Source organism: Eleutherodactylus coqui, chromosome 5 (assembly GCF_035609145.1).
Source record: "Eleutherodactylus coqui strain aEleCoq1 chromosome 5, aEleCoq1.hap1, whole genome shotgun sequence".
Lineage (NCBI taxonomy): Eukaryota > Metazoa > Chordata > Amphibia > Anura > Eleutherodactylidae > Eleutherodactylus > Eleutherodactylus coqui.
This window is the reverse complement of record NC_089841.1, coordinates 271874396-271896748: the sequence shown is the minus strand read 5'-3', so window position 1 is coordinate 271896748 and position 22353 is coordinate 271874396. Positions and strand designations below refer to the sequence as shown.

Here is a 22353-nt window from a genome sequence, read left to right as displayed (position 1 = left end):
GAGATACATCTCACGGCAGCCCTGAAAGTCGCCCGAGCGCTGAGTGCGCTCACCGCCCCAACATCAGCGGCCGCGTACACGCAAGACTCGCGCGCACGAACGCTATAAAGGGTCGTCAGAGAAAAACGGGAAGAGCAGAGATATCACGGAGGAGGAGCTTCAAAGACGAACTGATATGTAAACGTGTAAAGGTCCTGCTACACGGGAGGAGTGTCCAGCACTTAGGCCCAAGGTCCACGGGGCGGAACTGAATTGGGGCACCCGCGAGGACGATCCGCAGATCAAACCATCATGGGTACCCGCAGCTGAATTTAAGCATACAAATTTGATTTGTGGACCTTTTGGTCCGTAAAACAAAATCGCCGCATGCTCCATTTTGAAGTCAATGGAAGCCGCCGATTCCGTGGGCCGTCCGCAGCCGACAGGCCACAGATCCCACGGGAAAGCAGATTAAATATAAAAAAAATGGCGCATGTGCAGCGTTGCCCCTGCATCCACAGTGAAGATGGAAGACCCACACAGCGGATCCGGACGAGCAAGTCATGTCTTCTTTCTGCGGGCAGGGTGGGATTCTGCTGCAGGCTCCGGACCCCCCTGTGGACATGAGGCAGTCGTCATGAAGATTATCGCTCCGTGCTTTCACACAAGTGGTAAATCGCTCACTGAATGGAGGCGGCGCAGCTGGACTTCGCTCCTGGCTGCCTACAGAGTGAACAGGCAGTTGTTCATAGATGAATGGCTGCCTGTTCACACAAACCGAACTAATTACTGTTCGCCTTTCAATGACTGCCGCAGAGATTACCTGAGCCACGATGGTTCTGTGTACGAGGGCCCTATGGCTCTGCTGTTCCAAAGGGCCCGAACAGATGTGCAAAACCGCATGATCTCATCTGCTGAAGTATTGCTGTTGGTCTGCCGGGTGCAGATGGTTGCACTGATGCTTTTACACAACGATCATCCCTAGTGAATGAGGCGGAGCCGAGCGGGGATCATTCCACCCGCCACCATCATTCACAGTGAACAGCAGTCATTCGTACATACCGCCTGTTTACAGTGACCGCACGTAGAAACGGGACGGGTGAGAAGTCAGCGGGTTCTCGGTCGTTCAGTCGCCGCAGCATCTGCGCTGTGATCGGTCACTTCTGGGGCATTTTTTGTTATATAAACTGCAGCATGTTGCAGGGCTGTCGCTGCCATTTTCACATAAAAAGCCGACTATGTGCATTTTTTGGGGGGTTGGGAGACAGGTTCAAGAAACGCTGCCAAAAAGTGCGCGCAGGAAGTTTTCAGAGCACTTCCAGTACAGACCGCCACTGCAATGAGTCGGGATGAATCTGCAGCATCTCAATCTTCAGGATTTTGGGATAATCATTTGGGGAAGCTACACCTGCATCCAAATCCACAGCAGACGTCCTGCTGCAGAGCCCCGGTGACACAGGAAGCTACCCTAAACCCTCCTGCACCCCGGCGCATCTGCAGTGGGCGTCCGGCTCCAGACCCCGCAGCAAATATAGCCCATAGCATTCAGTAGGAAAACGCTATTTTATCTCCATGAGCGGAAATAGATTGCGATTGCCCGCCGGTCGAGAATAAACGTGTGCATCCGCAGCGTGTGCAGAAGCCGCTGGGCAGGTAAGCTGGTGTCATGGGTTATCCTGCATGCGGGGTCCAACTAGCAGCTGAGAACCCTGGTCGGCATACACAGACATTGCCAAGAATAACCAGGGAACACAACGGTCCTCACACAGCGCCCTCTTCAGGTGGCCGCACACCATCTTCGCTCAGGACATGTGTGCAGGAGACACGAAGACATCTTATTCAGACGCTGCAACGTCTTAGATTGTCTGCAGCCTGAATTCTTCTGCGAGTGGAGAGTCCGTGCGCTCAAGGACGTCCCGCTACTCCCTTAGCCCTGATAACCACCCGCACCCCCTGCAAACTGCGGCGGCCGGATGTTAGTGGGAGGTTAATGCTTAAATCTGGACACACATGCAGTTTTTGGTAGCCTTTTAGCTCACTTTGTGACCTTTAACATTTTTGGGGGCGATTTTCCAGAAGTTTCTCTAGAGGAAATAAGAGGAGAAACGCAAGTCAAAACCTGCAGGTCCCGCCGCGCAAAAGAACAGCATGTTATAAAAAATTATTATATGTCACGGAAAAAATAACACCAGAAAAATAAGTGTGCAGGAAGTCTGCGGAGGGAGGTTCTGTAAATAAGTAAAAAAGTTCAGCTTTTGGGGCATTTCTCAGGTTTTTCTTTTTCTGCCCCACAAGCCGCGGCCGGACGTTACGTGAAAGTCTACAGTAAAAGAGCGCACAAGACGTGTTTTACTTTGTGTCTTCCGTTGGGTTAGCGGCGGCCGGCTGTAGGGCAGCGCTCAGAGTTCCTCAGTACTGGATACTTCCATCTTCTCTGATGAGACTTACGGCGACCCAAGAGGAATGACCCTCGTTTTAAGCAATTAACTAAGACTTCTCCAGCGCCTCCATGTGGCAGGAGGACGGCAGCGCCATCTCACCTGCGTACTCCACTTCTACATCGGCCAGCGCCTTCAGGGTGTTCTCATAAGTGACGCAGCTGCAGTCCAGGCCGCCCACCACATCGTACACACACTTTGTCTTCTCTATGAGCCGGCAGGTCAGGGAGCGGATCTGCTCCGGAGTCAAGTCCCATCGGAGACTGTTCTCCTCGCTCTTCGGAGGCGGCTCCATCATGTGACCTGTGGAGGGAGACGTGTGGATGTCAGCACTCTACCAGATGTTGTATCCCACATAGGAGACCCCGTTAACTCATCCCTACTGGAAGTGTCACATCTTAGCTGTGTGTCAGGGGACCCCCAGTCAGGATTCAAGGGTCTTCAACTGGGGACACCATCAAGTCTGCCACACCACATATACAATATGTTAACTTCCACGTACCCTGCTACAAATTACACCACACACACACACACACACACTACAGCCAGCCGCCCGCTATCCCCCCAGACACACACACACTACAGCCGGCCACCCGCTACCCCCCCAGACACACACACACACACACACACACACACACACACACACACACAGCCGGCCGCCCGCTACCCCCCCAGCCACACACACACACATACAGCCGGCCGCCCGCCATCCCCCCAGCCACACACACAGCCGGCCGCCCGCTACCCCCCAGCCACACACACAGCCGGCCGCCCGCTACCCCCCAGCCACACACACAGCCGGCCGCCCGCTACCCCCCCCCCCCCACACAGACACACTACAGCCGGCCGCCCGCTACCCCCCCCCCCCCCGGACACACTACAGCCGGCCGCCCGCTACCCCCCCCAGACACACTACAGTCGGCCGCCCGCTACCCCCCCCCAGACACACTAGAGCCGGCCGCCCGCTACCCCCCCCCCCCAGACACACTACAGCCGGCCGCCCGCTACCCCCCCCCCCAGACACTACAGCCGGCCGCCCGCTACCCCCCCCCCCCCAGTCACACTACAGCTGACCGCCCGCTACCCCCCCCCAGACACACTACAGCCGGCCGCCCGCTACCCCCCCCCCCAGACACACTACAGCCGGCCGCCCGCTACCCCCCCCCCCCCCAGTCACACTACAGCCGGCCGCCCGCTACCCCCCCCCCCCAGACACACTACAGCCGGCCGCCCGCTACCCCCCCCCCTGACACACTACAGCCGGCCGCCCGCTACCCACCCCCCCAGACATACTACAGCCGGCCGCCCGCTACCCCCCCCAAACACAAACACACTACAGCCGGCCGGCGGCTATCCCCCACCCCCACCCAGACACGCACACACTACAGCCGGCCGCCCGCTACGCCCCCCCCCCCCACGACACACACACACTACAGCCGGCCGCCCGCTACGCCCCCCCCCCACGACACACACACACTACAGCCGGCCGCCCGCTACGCCCCCCCCCCACGACACACACACTACAGCCGGCCGCCCGCTACCCCCCCAGACACACACACTACAGCCGGCCGCCCGCTACCCCTGCAGACAGACACACATACACACTACAGCCGGCCGCCCGCTACCCCCCCCCCCCCCAGACACACTACAGCCGGCCGCCACCCCCCCCCCCAAACACACTACAGCCGGCCGCCCCCCCCCCCCCCCCAAACACACTACAGCCGGCCGCCCCCCCCCCCCCCCAAACACACTACAGCCGGCCGCCCCCCCCCCCCCCCCAAACACAAACACACTACAGCCGGCCGGCGGCTATCCCCCACCCCCACCCAGACACGCGCACACACTACAGCCGACCGCCCGCTACGCCCCCCCCCCCGACACACACTACAGCCGGCCGCCCGCTACCCCCCCAGACACACACACTACAGCCGGCCGCCTGCTACCCCTGCAGACAGACACACATACACACTACAGCCGGCCCCCCCCCCCCCGACACACATACACATTACAGCTGGCTGCCCGCTACCGCTCCAGACACACGCACTACAGCCGGCTGCCCGATACCCACCCAGAGACACACACACAGACACACACTACAGCTGTCCGGCCGCTACCCCCCACCCCCCCCCCGACACACACACACTACAGCCGGCCACCCGCTACCCCCCCAGACACACACACACTACAGCCGGCCGCCCGCTACCCCTGCAGACAGACACATACACACTACAGCCGGCCGCCCGCTACCGCTCCAGTCACAGGCACAACAGCCGGCCGGCCGCTACTGCCCCAGACACACACACACACACACACTACAGCCGGCCGCCCGCTACCGCCCCAGACACACACACTACAGCCGGCTGCCCGCTACCCACCCAGACACACACACACTACAGCCGGCCGCCCGCGCCCCCCCCCCCCAGACACACACACTACAGCCGGCCGCCCGCGACCCCCCCCCCCCCCCCAGAGACACACACACTACAGCCGGCCGCCCGCTACCCCCCCCAGACACACACACTACAGCCGGCCGCCCGCTACCCCCCCCCCCCCCCCCAGACACACACACTACAGCCGGCCGCCCGCTACCCCCCCCCCCCCAGACACACACACACACACTACAGCCGGCCGCCCGCTACCCCCCTCCACACACACACACAGATTACAGCTGGCCGCCCGCTACTGCTCCAGTTACACGCACTACCGCCGGCCGGCCGCTACCCCCCCCCCCCCCCCCCCAGACACACACACTACAGCCGACCGCCCCAGACACAAAACACACTACAGCCGGCTGCCCGCTACCCACCCAGACACACACACTACAGCCGGCCGCCCGCTACCCACCCAGACAGAGAGACACACACACACACACACTACAGCCGTCCGGCCGCTACCCCCCTCCCAGACACACACACTACAGCCGGCCGCCCGCTAACCCCCCCCCCCCCCAGACACACACTACAGCCGGCCACCCGCTACCCTCCCCCCCCCAGAAACACACACTACAGCCGGCCGCCCGCTACCCCCCCCAGACACACACACTACAGCCGACCGCCCGCTACCCCCTCCCCCAGACACACACACTACAGCCGACCGCCCGCTACCCCCTCCCCCAGACACACACTACAGCCGACCGACCGCTACCCCCCCCCCCCCCCCCAACACACACACACTACAGCCGGCCACCCGCTACCCCCCCCCCCCCCAGACACACACTACAGCCGACCGCTACCCCCCCCCCCAACACACACACACTACAGCCCACTACCCCCCCCCAGACACACTACAGCCGGCCGCCAACACCCCCCCCCCCCCCCGACACACACACACACACACTACAGCCGGCCGCCCACTACCCCCCCCCCCCAGACACACTACAGCCGGCCGCCAACACCCCCCCCCCCCCCGACACACACACACACACACAGTACAGCCGGCCGGCCGCTACCCACCCAGACACACACACACACACACACTACAGCCGTCCGGCCGCTACCCCCCTCCTAGACACACACACACTACAGCTGGACGCCCGCTAACCCCCCCCCCCCCCCCCCCCCCCCAGACACACACTACAGCCGGCCGCCCGCTACTCCCCCCGACACACACACTACAGCCGGCCGCCCGCTACCCCCCCCCCCCCAACACACACACACACTACAGCCGGCCGCCCGCTACCCCTCCCAGACACACACTACAGCCGACCGACCGCTATCCCCCCCCCCAACACACACACACACTACAGCCGGCCACCCGCTACCACCACCCCCCAGACACACACTACAGCCGATCGCCCGCTACCCCCCCCCCCCAACACACACACACACACACTACAGCCGGCCGCCCGCTGACCCCCCCCCCCGACACCCACACACTACAGGCAGCCGCCCGCTACCCCCCAGACACCCACACACTACAGCCGGCCGTCCGCTACCCCCCCCCCCCAGACACACACACACACACACACTACAGCCGGCCGCCCGCTACCCCCCCTCCTTCCCCCCAGACACACACAGACACACACACTACAGCCGGCCGGCCGCTGCACCCCACCCCCAGGCACACACACACAGTACAGCTGGCCGCCCCCCCCCCCCGACACACACACTACAGCTGGCCGGTCGCTACCCCCCCACCCCCCAGACACAGACACACTACAGCCAGCCGCCCGCTACCCACTCAGACAGACACACTACAGCCGGCCGCGTGCTACCCCCCCCCCCCCCCCCCAGGCACACACACACTACGGCCGGCCGCTTCCCCCCCCCCGACACACACACACACACACACACACACACACTACGGCCGCTACCCCCCCCCCGCCCCGACACACACACACACTACGGCCGCTACCCCCCCACCCCGACACACACACTACGGCCGCTACCCCCCCCCCCCCCCCGACACACACACACACACACACACTACGGCCGCTACCCCCCCGACACACACACACTACGGCCGCTACTTCCCACCCCCCGACACACACACACACACACACACACTACGGCCGCTACCCCCCCCCCCCCCCCCGACACACACACACGACGGCCGCTAGCCCCCCTCGACACACACACACACACACTACGGCCGCTAGCCCCCCTCGACACACACACACACACTACGGCCGCTAGCCCCCCCCCGACTCACACTACAGCCGGCCGCCCGCTACCCCCCCAGACACACACTACAGCCGGCCGCCCGCTACCCCTGCAGACAGACACACATACACACTACAGCCGGCCCCCCCCCCCGACACACATGCACATTACAGCTGGCTGCCCGCTACCGCTCCAGACACACGCACTACAGCCGGCTGCCCGATACCCACCCAGAGACACACACACAGACACACACTACAGCTGTCCGGCCGCTACCCCCCCCCCCCCGACACACACACACTACAGCCGGCCACCCGCTACCCCCCCAGACACACACACACTACAGCCGGCCGCCCGCTACCCCTGCAGACAGACACATACACACTACAGCCGGCCGCCCGCTACCGCTCCAGTCACAGGCACAACAGCCGGCCGGCCGCTACTGCCCCAGACACACACACACACACACACACACACTACAGCCGGCCGCCCGCTACCGCCCCAGACACACACACTACAGCCGACCGCCCGCTACCCACCCAGACACACACACACTACAGCCGGCCGCCCGCGACCCCCCCCCCCCCCCCAGACACACACACTACAGCCGGCCGCCCGCGACCCCCCCCCCCCCCCCAGAGACACACACTACAGCCGGCCGCCCGCTACCCCCCCCCCCCCAGACACACACACACTACAGCCGGCCGCCCGCTACCCCCCCCCCCCAGACACACACACACACTACAGCCGGCCGCCCGCTACCCCCCTCCACACACACACACGGATTACAGCTGGCCGCCCGCTGCCGCTCCAGTTACACGCACTACAGCCGGCCGGCCGCTACCCCCCCCCCCCCAGACACACACACACTACAGCCGACCGCCCCAGACACAAACACACTACAGCCGGCTGCCCGCTACCCACCCAGACACACACACTACAGCCGGCCGCCCGCTACCCACCCAGACAGAGACACACACACACACACACACACACACACACACACACACTACAGCCGTCCGGCCGCTACCCCCCCTCCCAGACACACACTACAGCCGGCCGCCTGCTACCCCCCCCCCCCCCAGAAACACACACTACAGCCGGCCGCCCGCTACCCCCCCCCCCCCAGACACACACACTACAGCCGACCGCCCGCTACCCCCCTCCCCCAGACACACACACTACAGCCGACCGACCGCTACCCCCCACTACAGCCGGCCACCCGCTACCCCCCCCCCCCCAGACACACACTACAGCCGACCGCTACCCCCCCCCCCCAACACACACACACACACACTACAGCCCACTACCCCCCCCCCCAGACACACTACAGCCGGCCGCCAACACCCCCCCCCCCCCGACACACACACACACACACTACAGCCGGCCGCCCACTACCCCCCCCCCCCCCCAGACACACTACAGCCGGCCGCCAACACCCCCCCCGACACACACACTACAGCCGGCCGCCCGCTACCCCCCCCAGACACACACACACCACAGCCGGCCGCCCGCTACCCCCCCCCCCCGCCCCAGACACACACACACACACACTACAGCCGGCCAGCCGCCCGCTACTCCCCCCCCCCCCCAGACACACTACAGCCGGCCGCCCGCTGACCCCCCCCCCCCCAACACACACTACAGCCGGCCGCCCGCTACCCCCCCCAGACACACACACACACACTACAGCCGGCCGCCCGCTACCCCCGCCCCCCCCAGACACACACACACACTACAGCCGGCCGCCTGCTACCCCCCCCTTCCCCCCAGACACACACACACTACAGCCGGCCGGCTGCTACACCCCACCCCCAGGCGCACACGCACGCACACACACACACAGTACAGCTGGCCGCCCGCTACCCACCCAGACACACACACACACACTACAGCCGTCCGGCCGCTACCCCCCTCCCAGACACACACACACACACACACACACACTACAGCTGGACGCACGCTAACCCCCCCCCCCTTCCCAGACACACACTACAGCCGGCCGCCCGCTACTCCCCCCCGACACACACACTACAGCCGGCCGCCCGCTACCCCCCCCCCCCCAACACACACACACTACAGCCGGCCGCCAGCTACCCCTCCCAGACACACACACACTACAGCCGGCCGCCCGCTACCCCTCCCAGACACACACTACAGCCGACCGACCGCTACCCCCCCCAACACACACACACACTACAGCCGGCCACCCGCTACCACCCCCCCCCCCAGACACACTACAGCCGATCACCCGCTACCCCCCCCCCCCCAACACACACACACACACACACACACACACACTACAGCCGGCCGCCCGCTGACCCCCCCCCCCCCCCCCGACACCCACACACTACAGGCAGCCGCCCGCTACCCCCCAGACACATACTACAGCCGGCCGCCCGCTACCCACTCAGACAGACACACTACAGCCGGCCGCGTGCTACCCCCCCCCCCCCCCCCGAGACACACACACACTCCGGCCGGCCGCTAACCCCCGACACACACACACTACGGCCGGCCTCTCCCCCCCCCCCCGACACACACACACAAACACTACGGCCGCTACCCCCCAGACACAGACACACTACAGCCAGCCGCTACCACCCCCCAGACACACACTACAGCCAGCCGCCCGCTACCCACTCAGACAGACACACTACAGCCGGCCGCGTGCTACCCCCCCCCCAGGCACACACACACTCCGGCCGGCCGTTAACCCCCGACACACACACACACTACGGCCGGCCGCTTCCCCCCCCCCCCCCGACACACACACACACACACACTACGGCCGCTACCCCCCCCCCCCCCGCCCCGACACACACACACACTACGGCCGCTACCCCCCCCCCGACACACACACTACGGCCGCTACCCCCCCCCCCCCCCCCCCCGACACACACACACACACACACACACACACTACGGCCGCTACCCCCCCGACACACACACACACACACTACGGCCGCTACCCCCCCCCCCCCCCCCGAGACACACACACACACACACTACGGCCGCTACCCCCCCCCCCCCCCCGACACACACACACACACTACGGCCGCTAGCCCCCCTCGACACACACACACACACACACACTACGGCCGCTAGCCCCCCTCGACACACACACACACTACGGCCGCTAGCCCCCCTCGACACACACACTACGGCCGCTAGCCCCCCTCGACACACACACACACACACTACGGCCGCTAGCCCCCCTCGACACACACACACACACACTACGGCCGCTAGCCCCCCTCGACACACACACACACACACTACGGCCGCTAGCCCCCCTCGACACACACACACACACTACGGCCGCTAGCCCCCCTCGACACACACACACACTACGGCCGCTAGCCCCCCTCGACACACACACTACGGCCGCTAGCCCCCCCCCCCCCCCCCGACACACACACACACACACTACGGCCGCTACGCCCCCCCCCCCCGACACACACACACACACTACGGCCGCTACACCCCCCCACCACACACACACACACTACGGCCGCTACACCCCCCCGACACACACACACACACTACGGCCGCTAGCCCCCCCGACACACACACACACACTACGGCCGCTAGCCCCCCTCGACACACACACACACTACGGCCGCTAGCCCCCCTCGACACACACACTACGGCCGCTAGCCCCCCCCCCCGACACACACACTACGGCCGCTAGCCCCCCCCCCGACACACACTACGGCCGCTAGCCCCCCCCCCCCCCCCCCGACACACACACACACACACACACTACGGCCGCTAGCCCCCCCCCCCCCCGACACACACACACACACTACGGCCGCTACACCCCCCCGACACACACACACACACTACGGCAGCTCCCCCCGACACACACACACTACGGCCGCTCTGGCACCCCCCCCCCCCCACACACACACACGCTACGGCGGCTCCCCCCCCCCCCCCCCCCGACACACACACACACTATGGCCGCTCCCCCCCCCCCCCCGACACAAACACACACTACGGCCGCTCCCCCCCCCCCCCGACACAAACACACACTACGGCCGCTCCCCCCCCCCCCCCCCGACACAAACACACACTACGGCCGCTCCCCCCCCCCCCCCCCGACACAAACACACACTACGGCCGCTCCCCCCCCCCCCCGACACAAACACACACTACGGCCGCTCCCCCCCCCCCCCCCGACACACACTACGGCCGCTCCCCCCCCCGACACACACACACACTACGGCCGCTCCCCCCCCGACACACACTACGGCCGCTCCCCCCCCCGACACACACACACACTACGGCCGCTCCCCCCCCCCCCCCCCCCGACACACACTACGGCCGCTCCCCCCCCCGACACACACACACACTACGGCCGCTCCCCCCCCCCCTAACACACACTACGGCCGCTCCCCCCCCCCGACACACACACACACACACACACACACACACACTACGGCCGCTCCCCCCCCCCCCCCGACACACACACACACACACTACGGCCGCTCCCCCCCCCCCCCCCCCCCCCCCCCCCCCCCGACACACACACACACACACACACACTACGGCAGCTCCCCCCCCCCCCCGACACACACACACTACGGCCGCTCTGGCCCCCCCTTCCCCCCCCACACACACACACACACACACACACACACACGCTACGGCGGCTCCCCCCCCCCCCCCCCCGACACACACACACTATGGCCGCTCCCCCCCCCCCCCCCGACACAAACACACACTACGGCCGCTCCCCCCCCCCCCGACACAAACACACACTACGGCCGCTCCCCCCCCCCCCCCGACACAAACACACACTACGGCCGCTCCCCCCCCCCCCCCGACACAAACACACACTACGGCCGCTCCCCCCCCCCCCCCCCCGACACACACAAACACACACTACGGCCGCTCCCCCCCCCCGACACACACACACACAAACACAAACACACACTACGGCCGCTCCCCCCCCCCCCGACACACACACACACACTACGGCCACTCCCCCCCCCCCCCCCCCCGACACACACACACACACACACACTACGGCCGCTACCCCCCCCCCCGACACACACACTACGGCCGCTACCCCCCCCCCCCCCCGACACACACACTACGGCCGCTCCCCCCCCCCGACACACACACTACGGCCGCTCCCCCCCCCCCCCCCCGACACACACACTACGGCCGCTCCCCCCCCCCCCCCCCCCCCCGACACACACACTACGGCCGCTCCCCCCCCCCCCCGACACACACACTACGGCCGCTCCCCCCCCCCCCGACACACACAAACACACACTACAGCCGCTCCCCCCCCCCCCCCCCCCCCGACACACACACACACAAACACACACTACGGCCGCTCCCCCCCCCCCCGACACACACACACACACACTACGGCCGCTCCCCCCCCCCCCCGACACACACACACACACACTACGGCCGCTACCCACCCCCCGACACACACACTACGGCCGCTACCCCCCCCCCCCCCCGACACACACACACTACGGCCGCTACCCCCCCCCCCCCCCCCCCCGACACACACACACACACACTACGGCCGCTACCCCCCCCCCCCCCGACACACACACACACACACACACTACGGCCGCTACCCCCCCCCCCCCCGACACACACACAAACACACAAACACAAACACACACTACGGCCGCTCCCGCCCCCGACACACACACACACACTACGGCCGCTCCCCCCCCCCCCCCCCGACACACACACACTACGGCCGCTCCCCCCCCCCCCCCGACACACACACACACACTACGGCCGCTACCCCCCCCCCCCGACACACACACACACACACTACGGCCGCTACCCCCCCCCCCCCCGACACACACACACACTACGGCCGCTACCCCCCCCCGACACACACACACACACACACACACACTACGGCCGCTACCCCCCCCCCCCGACACACACACACACTACGGCCGCTACCCCCCCCCCCCCCCGACACACACACACACACTACGGCCGCTACCCCCCCCGACACACACACACACACTACGGCCGCTACCCCCCCCCCGACACACACACATACACACTACGGCCGCTCCCCCCCCCCCCGACACACACACACACACACACACACACTACGGCCGCTCCCCCCCCCCCCGACACACACACACACTTACGGCCGCTCCCCCCCCCCCCCCCCCGCCACACACTACGGCCGCTACCCCCCCCGCCACACGCACACTACGGCCGCTACCCCCCCCCCCCCCCGACACACACACACACACACACACTACGGCCGCTACCCCCCCCCCCCTTAGACACACACACACACACACACACTACAGCCGGCCGGCCGCTACCCCGCCCCCTAGACACACACACACACACACACACTACAGACGGCCGCCCGCTACCCCCTCCCCCCCTAGACAGACAGACACACACACACTGCAGCCGGCCGCCCGCTAGACAGACACACACACACACACACACACACTACAGCCGGCCGCCCGCTACCCCCCCTAGACAGACAGACAGACAGACACACACACACACACACACACACACCACACACTACAGCCAGCCGGCCGCTAACCCCCCCCCTAGACACACACACACACACACACACACACACACACTACAGCCAGCCGCCCGCTACCCCCCCCTAGACAGACAGACACACACACACACACTACAGCCAGCCGGCCGCTACCCCCCCCTTAGACACACACACACTACAGCCAGCCGCCCCCCCCCCCTTAGACAGACAGACACACACACACACACACACACACACACTACAGCCGGCCGCCCGCTACCCCCCCCAGACAGACACACACACACTACAGCCAGCCGGCCGGCCGCTACACACACACACTGCAGCCGGCTGGCCGCCCGCTAGACACACACACACTACAGCCGGCCACCCGCTACCCCCCCCCCCCCCCTAGACACACACACACACACACACACACACACACACTACAGCCGGCCGCCCGCTACCCCCCCCTAGACAGGACAGACACACACACACACACTACAGCCAGCTGGCCGCTACCCCCCCCCCCCTAGACACACACACTACAGCCAGCCGCCCCCCCCCCCCTTAGACACACACACACACTACAGCCGGCCGCCCGCTACCCCCCCCCCCCCTAGACAGACACACACACACACTACAGCCAGCCAGCCGGCCGCTACACACACACACACTGCAGCCGGCCGCCCGCTAGACACACTGCAGCCGGCCGGCCGCCCGCTAGACACACACACACACACACACACACACACACACACACACACTACAGCCGGCCACCCGCTACCCCCCCCCCCCTAGACACACACAGACACTACAGCTGGCCGCCCGCTACCCCCCCCTAGACAGACAGACAGACAGACACACACACTGCAGCCGGCCGCCCGCTAGACACACACACACTACAGCCGGCCACCCGCTACCCCCCCCCCTAGACACACACACACACTACAGCCGGCCGCCCGCTACCCCCCCCCCCCCCTAGACAGACAGACAGACACACACACACACACACACACACACACACACACTACAGCCAGCCGGCCGCTTATCCCCCCCCTTAGACACACACACACTACAGCCAGCCACCCCCCCCCCCCCCTTAGACACACACACACACTACAGCCAGCCGGCCGCCCGCTACACACACTACAGCCGGCCGGCCGCCCGACACACACACACACACACACACACACACACACACACACACACACACACTACAGCCGGCCGCCCGCTACCCCCCCCTAGACAGACAGACAGACAGACACACACACACACACTACAGCCAGCCGGCCGCTACCCCCCCCCTTAGACACACACACACTACAGCCAGCCGCCCCCCCCCCTTAGACACACACACACACACACTACAGCCGGCCGCCCGCTACCCCCCCCCAGACAGACACACACACACACTACAGCCAGCCGGCCGGCCGCTACACACACACACTGCAGCCGGCTGGCCGCCCGCTAGACACACACACACACACTACAGCCGGCCACCCGCTACCCCCCCCCCCCCTAGACACACACACTACAGCCGGCCGCCCGCTACCCCCCCTAGACAGACACACACACACACACTACAGCCAGCTGGCCGCTACCCCCCCCCCCCCCCCCCCCTAGACACACACACTACAGCCAGCCGCCCCCCCCCCCCCTTAGACACACACACACACACACTACAGCCGGCCGCCCGCTACCCCCCCCCTAGACAGACACACACACACACTACAGCCAGCCGGCCGCTACACACACACACACACACACACACACACACACACACACACACACACACACACACTGCAGCCGGCCGCCCGCTAGACACACTGCAGCCGGCCGGCCGCCCGCTAGACACACTGCAGCCGGCCGGCCGCCCGCTAGACACACTGCAGCCGGCCGGCCGCCCGCTAGACACACACACACTACAGCCGGCCACCCGCTACCCCCCCCCCCCCAGACACACACACACACACACACACTACAGCTGGCCGCCCGCTACCCCCCCTAGACAGACAGACAGACACACACACACACACACACACACACACTACAGCCGGCCGCCCACTACCCCCCCCCTAGACAGACAGACAGACACACACACACACACACACACACACACACACACACTACAGCCAGCCGGCCGCTTATCCCCCTCCTTAGACACACACACTACAGCCAGCCACCCCCCCCCCCCCCTTAGACACACACACACACTACAGCCAGCCACCCCCCACCCCCCCCCCCCTTAGACACACACACACACACACACTACAGCCAGCCACCCCCCCCCCCCCCCTTAGACACACACACACACACTACAGCCGGCCGGCCGCCCCCCCCCCCCCCCCCCACACACACACACACACACACACACACACTACAGCTGGCCGCCCGCTACCCCCCCTAGACAGACAGACACACACACACACACTACAGCCAGCCAGCCAGCCGGCCGGCCGGCCGCCCCCCCCCCTAGACAGACACACACACACACACTGCAGCCGGCCGCCCGCTAGACACACACACTACAGTCAGCCGCCCGCTGGTTGGCCCGTTAGCCCCGGCTCTCCACTACCTGTTGGCGCCATGTGTGTTGTCAGAGGCCGGCAGCCGGTGTGTAGGAGGTGGCGGGCGCTGGGAAAGGGGGACTGCGGGGAGACGCTGTGATTGGCTGCTGCTCGGACAGGAACAGCAACGTCACTTCGGGCGCTGACGTCATCCCTCCGGGTATTTCCGCATCCGCTTGCAGGGACGTTGGTCGCATGTGTGTAGAGCTGGTAAGAGGGCGCCGACGGAGTCACGGGGCAGGGCGGCTGCAGGGGCTCGGGGACATCACCCGGGGGGACCCTCATCTCTAACCCTGTGTCTGGCAGGAGCGGCAGCTACCAGGGAGCAGTAGCTGCGCTGTAGGGAGGGAGCGCTGCAGAGAAGCTGCTGGAAGGGGCTTGTGGTCCCCAATAAAGACTTGGAGACATTTATTACAAGTGGTGAGAATCTGCTGCCGGTGGCGACCAATCAGAGTGCAGCGCAGCGGTGTGAGAGTGACAGCTGCGCTCTGATTGGTTGTTCTGATAAGGGGGTCCCTGAGAGCGCCGTCTGTCCGTGAGCGGAGCCGTAGCAGACCCCAGGCCGTCAGATCCCGCCGGGCCACGGACGGGGAATACACCAGTGAATGACCCCCAGTATGGAGCGCCCCCCTCCACCGCTGGCAGGCAGAACGGCGCACACCCCTCCAGTGCTGTCGGGGGCAGCAGGCGGCTGCTGGCAAATGGCAACAAGACTGAAGGGTCCAGTTCTAATCTGCAGACTCTTGTTGACGGGCGAGCGGGCGCACACACTACAGGCAGCCGCCTGTCCAGAAGTGTGACCATGTTGTGGGGGCTCCTGGGGCCCCGTGTGTGCGGCCGGGCATCATCCTGCTGGAGGAACACATGTGGCTGCAGGATGTCCTGAACATATCGCTGAGCGGTCATTGTCCCTCGTACCACCACTAGGGGGACCGACTGTTGTATGTGATACCCCCGACCATCGCACCAGCAGGGGGCAGGATTGAGGCGCTCTCACCCCGCGGTCCCCAGGCAGGAACACAGCCGTTGTCAGCGCCCAAACTAAACCTGGATTCCTCACTGCAGGGAACCCGGCCCCACTGTGTAGCATCTGCGAACGGACGCGGCAGTGGGGGTCGGAGGCCGTCCATGGATGGGGGCCATAAGACCAAATGTCCTTCAGCCAAGCGCCTGGAAATGGTCCTGACAGAAACAGGGATGTAACAATGGCGCCCCCTGTCTCTGGATGCCAAACAATGAAACAGTTGGAGCTGCTGGTTCTTATCAGACAATGAAACACTCCTCTCTACTGGCGGTCTGTAGGGGGCGCCCTGAGCCCGGTCACCTTGTGTGCCCCCATCCACTGGTCCCAACACCTCCTAACAGTCTGGTCAGACGCTCCTCTCTACTGGTGGTCTGTAGGGGGTCCTGCGCCCGGTCACCTTGTGTGCCCCCATCCACTGGGCCCAACACCTCCTAACAGTCTGGTCAGACGCTCCTCTCTACTGGTGGTCTGTAGGGGGCGTCCTGAGCCCAGTTGCCTAGTGTGCCCTCATACATCCACTGGTCGCAACACCTCCTAACAGTCTGGTCAGAGGCTCCTCTCTACTGGTAGTCTGTAGGGGGCGTCCTGAGCCCAGTCACCTTGTGTGCCCTCATACATCCACTGGTCGCAACACCTCCTAACAGTCTGGTCAGACGCTCCTCTCTACTGGTGGTCTGTAGGGGGTCCTGAGCCCGGTCATCTTGTGTGCCTTCACACATCCACTGGTCCCAACACCTCCTAACAGTCTGGTCAGACGCTCCTCTCTACTGGTGGTCTGTAGGGGGCGTCCTGAGCCCGGTCACCATGTGTGCCCCATCCACTGGTCCCAACACCTCCTAATAGTCTGGTCAGATGCTTCTCTCTACTGGTGGTCTGTAGGGGGCATCCTGAGCCCGGTCACCATGTGTGCCCTCACATATCCACTGGTCCCAACACCTCCTAACAGGCTGGTCAGAATGGCCGGTGGGGGACAATTCATTGATACGACCATCCAGCTTCCCAAATCCCAATAATGCGCCCCCATCTGGTAACTGAGTGAAATCTCTTCTCTGCGTCGTAGAGGCGTCTAGGGGTCAACAAGATCTACACAAGCAGAAGAAGAGGTCACTACACACAAGGAGCTTCCGAGAGCCTCTTATAGGCCAAGGGGGGGGGACCAGTTTTAGGTCCTCCGGTGACCGTTCATCTAATCACCACAACTCCCATCATTACAGATCTGCCTTAAATGGAACCGCAGGACGGGGTCTGCAGTAAAACGACAACTTCTGGGGGGCGGAGGGTTTTTTATATATATATGTACATTTCTAGTGACCCCACAGCCCTGTTGGCAGCTGTTTGGCACAGCCAGTAACTGCTGGGTACACCATGGGCGCAGCTCCTTATGTCAGGGTGAATGCAGACGGCCGGGTTGGATTCCGGCTGCAAGCTTCTCGTAGCATGATGCGACCCGTGCCCCGGCATTGACCTCTCGCTTACCCTTCCGGCGTCTTCTCTCTCTGCTCTGCAGTGTGCCGGCTGGTGCGTCACTGATGACGCAGAAGTGCGGGCCTCTGCGAGGCGCTGAAATAGGATGTGTCGCGATTTGTTTACCACGTGAGTTTTCACACGGGCAAATTGCGGCTGTCTGCGTAGGATCGCATAAACTAATGCAGTCCTTTGGCAGCGGGCAACGGCGGAAGGTTTGCGTGGCATTTCTGCCTGTGTGCGTTCAGCCTTAGAAGGAGACTGGGTTAATACAGCAAGGGGGCCGGTGCAGCTTAAAGGGATACGAGCCCTTCAGCCATCCTGCTCATGTTATGGCCCGTGTGCCTCATCAATCTTGTATTATACGTCTGTTTTTTCCCACTGTAGATCAGGGCTGACGTGCGGCTCCTCTGCAGTCCACTGCTTGTTGTTAGGCCCGATGCACCTTGGGATTCTTCTCATGGGCTGTATGATTGCAGCGTGTCCTGTCCGTATCACAGAAGGTTATCAGACATGCAATGTCCACCGCACAGAGATGGGCCAACCCGCATATGCCTGTGTGATTGGGCTCTTAGGCATTCAGCTTCTATAGAACTGGGATATCTTCTTAGGTCTCATGTCCACTGGCGGATTTGAATTTGGGGATACCCGCGCAGACGATCTACGATTCAAGTCGCCCATAGGGATGCATGGGCGCCCACAGCTTAATTAAAGCATGCAGATTTGTTTTGCGGATCTTCTGGTCTGGCAAACAAATCGCAATATGCTGCGGATCGCGCACCGACGACGTCCATTGAATTATGAATACCACAGGAAAGCAGGAGTAAAAAAAAAAAAATGCACTGCACATGCGCGCCGGCTGGTGTGGCTGCACGCACCCATGGTACAGAAGATAGAAGACACAAGGTGACCGGGCTCAGGACGCCCCCTACAGACTACCAGTAGAGAGGAGCATCTGACCAGACTGTTAGGGGGTGACCAGTGGATGAGGGCACACAAGGTGACCGGGCTCAGGACGCCCCCTACAGACCACCAGTAGAGAGGAGCGTCTGACCAGACTGTTAGGAGGTGTTGGGACCAGTGGATGTGTGGGGGCACACAAGGTGACCGGGCTCAGGACGCCCCCTACAGACTACCAGTAGAGAGGAGCATCTGACCAGACTGTTAGGGGGTGACCAGTGGATGAGGGCACACAAGGTGACCGGGCTCAGGACGCCCCCTACAGACCACCAGTAGAGAGTAGCATCTGACCAGACTGTTAGGAGGTGTTGGGACCAGTGGATGTGTGAGGGCACACAAGCTAACCGGGCTCAGGACGCCCCCTACAGACCACCAGTAGAGAGGAGCGTCTGACCAGACTGTTAGGAAGTGTTGGGATCAGTGGATGGGGGCACACAAGGTGACCGGGCTCAGGACGCCCCCTACAGACCACCAGTAGAGAGTAGCATCTGACCAGACTGTTAGGAGGTGTTGGGACCAGTGGATGGGGGCACACAAGGTGACCAGGCTCAGGACGCCCCCTACAGACTACCAGTAGAGAGGAGCGTCTGACCAGACTGTTAGGAGGTGTTGGGACTAGTGGATGGGGGCACACAAGGTAACCGGGCTCAGGACGCCCCCTACAGACTACCAGTAGAGAGGACAGTCCAATAAGCCTTCTGCTGCTTTGCCAACAACCTAAAGATGTAGACCTAGCAGGTTGGGTAGATATAACATCAGGAGGGGCAGAGATTGTACACACTGACTGCAGATCTGAGAGCTGTCTGAGTGCAGAAGAGTTGAGCCTTTGAAGACTGCATAGAAAACCCTCACAGTTGCAAGGGAAGCCGAATGCCTAACTACAAGCAGTGGATCGTAGAGGGGCTGAACTTCAGACTTGATTTCCTGTGGTATGGGCCTTTTTACATGGGATGTCTGTAGGATGCAGAGGTGCCTGACAGTTGTCCCAGTGGTAATCCCTTCCGCCGCCTGTGTTCACAGTCGTTTATACACGGAGATTGTCGTTTGATTTTCATTTCGAAGACCAAAGCATCTTAATGAAACGATCCTAACAGACCGCTGCGCCCCTCCGACTGTTAATGAGCAGAGGTGGTCTGAAGGGTTGCCCTTGTCACGCTATTTCTCCTCCATGATGACTGAGTACAAACCGGTTAGTCGCACAGTGAAGTCCTGGAGTGCTGGTGGCTGTCTGAAGTGTTAACCCTCTAGTGTCCCTGTAGCACAGCGTTTAGTAGAAGAGAATTAGAAGACCTTTCGCGTATGCTCTACCGGCTGTCCGTTCAGAGCGTGCTGCGCACAGCGATGCCTTGCAGGTTTACATTAACGTTTTTTCCACTTTTGCGCAGATAAAGCTGAAGTTCTACAACTTTCTAACTCTTTATGATCTCGGTTACGGCGGATGCAGGGATGTCCGGCCGTTGCTCTGTGAGCTGAAGAGGTAGTCGGGATAGAAGACGACATTACATTGTGCTCAGCCCTATGGAAAGATAAGTCGGTCTCCTCTCCCGCAGCGGCCATTCCAATGGTGTCTGGTCCTTCAGCTGCAGAGGTCACATGATCCTGCGAATGGATGCCATCGCTGGTGTCGGAAGGGGGCAGCCAGAGGACTGGGCAGAGTCAGAAAACTCTGGTTTTGCATAGGGCTGCGCAATTTCCAACTTGATTTTTTTTCTAATCCAACTACCTCTTAAATCAATCTGCAGCGCAAATCTCCAACGTGGTGCGACTATGACTAAGTGTGGAGGCCACGCTGTGTAGCTTCCAGCGCACCGCCTACAGCGGATATAGTCTTATCCCCCCCTCAGCTGAGCGTCTTCCCGGTCACCGACACCTTAGAGAGGTTGACTTCTTATATGGTGACGCCGCACTACCTTGTCTGTAATCCACAAGCCTGACAGCCATCATTCTGTATCCGCAGGTTCTGCTCTTGTGAGGACAGGTGCTTGCGAACACCATGGCAGAGAAGAAGCGTTTGGCGTTTTCCATCATCCAGTATCTGCAGGACCAGCTTCACAATGGTGGACTTTCCTCTGATGCCCAGGAGAGTCTGGAAGGTATTTTACACAAACCCTTCGAGTTTCATTCTCCTTAACCCCTTCCCTTCCTCCCCTCTACATGTCGGGTGGGTGTCAGTGCATGGGAGCTTCATAAGTGGGGAGTGTTCACCAGGATTGGGGGTAACTCAAAACATGTCTGCATCAGGAAGGGGTTAATATTACTTAAATTATATTCTCATTCTCCCCCCCAGCAACTTTTCAACACATCAGACAACCTCTTTTTAAGTACAGTCTTTTTTTTCTTTTTTTTTTTTTTTATAAGTCTTTAACCTGGTGCCCCCCCCCCCCCCCCCCCCCTTCATTTTCTCTTAGTTTTAAGCAAGCGTTAGGCCGCCTGCAGACGAGCGGGTCGGATCCGGCGGCGAGAATTCTCGCCGCGAGACCCGACCCGAGCGCCTGCAGAGAGCAGCGCGTACTCACCCGCGCCCGGCGGCCCCGGCTCTTTCATGTGCCGATGCGCAGACCGGAACCGGCGACCGGGTGAGTGACGTATCTGTGCGAGGCTCTGCGAGCCCCGCACAGAAATAGGACATGCCGCGGTTTGTTTGCCGTGCGAGATTTCGCGCGGCCGTCTGCATAGGAGTGCGTATTGTAATGCACTCCTATGCAGGCTTTGAGCGGCGGAAATCCCGCCGCGGGATTTCCGCCCGTGTACAGGCGGCCTTAAGGGGGTTTTCCAGCAGAGGAGTATGTGCGATCTGTCCCGGGGTCACCAA

At 63.2% G+C, this 22353-nt stretch overlaps 2 protein-coding genes across 2 annotated transcripts in view; one reads left to right on the top strand and one right to left on the bottom strand.

Annotated features, from left to right (window-relative positions):
• THOP1 (thimet oligopeptidase 1) overlaps window positions 1–16204 on the bottom strand; it is a 44338-nt gene extending 28134 nt beyond the window's left edge. The window contains exons 1-2 of the mRNA XM_066604691.1: window positions 16102–16204; window positions 2520–2720 (exon numbers count right to left, since the gene is read on the bottom strand). Of these exons, the coding sequence (XP_066460788.1) occupies window positions 2520–2720; window positions 16102–16114 (214 nt within the window). The 5' untranslated portion in view covers window positions 16115–16204. The remainder of the gene's footprint in view (window positions 1–2519; window positions 2721–16101) is intronic.
• A 29-nt stretch (window positions 16205–16233) lies between these two features.
• The window catches only part of SGTA (small glutamine rich tetratricopeptide repeat co-chaperone alpha), a 28662-nt gene continuing 22542 nt past the window's right edge, over window positions 16234–22353 (top strand). Inside the window, exons 1-2 of the mRNA XM_066604689.1 lie at window positions 16234–16303; window positions 21499–21634. Coding sequence (XP_066460786.1) covers window positions 21535–21634 — 100 coding nt within the window. The 5' untranslated portion in view covers window positions 16234–16303; window positions 21499–21534. The remainder of the gene's footprint in view (window positions 16304–21498; window positions 21635–22353) is intronic.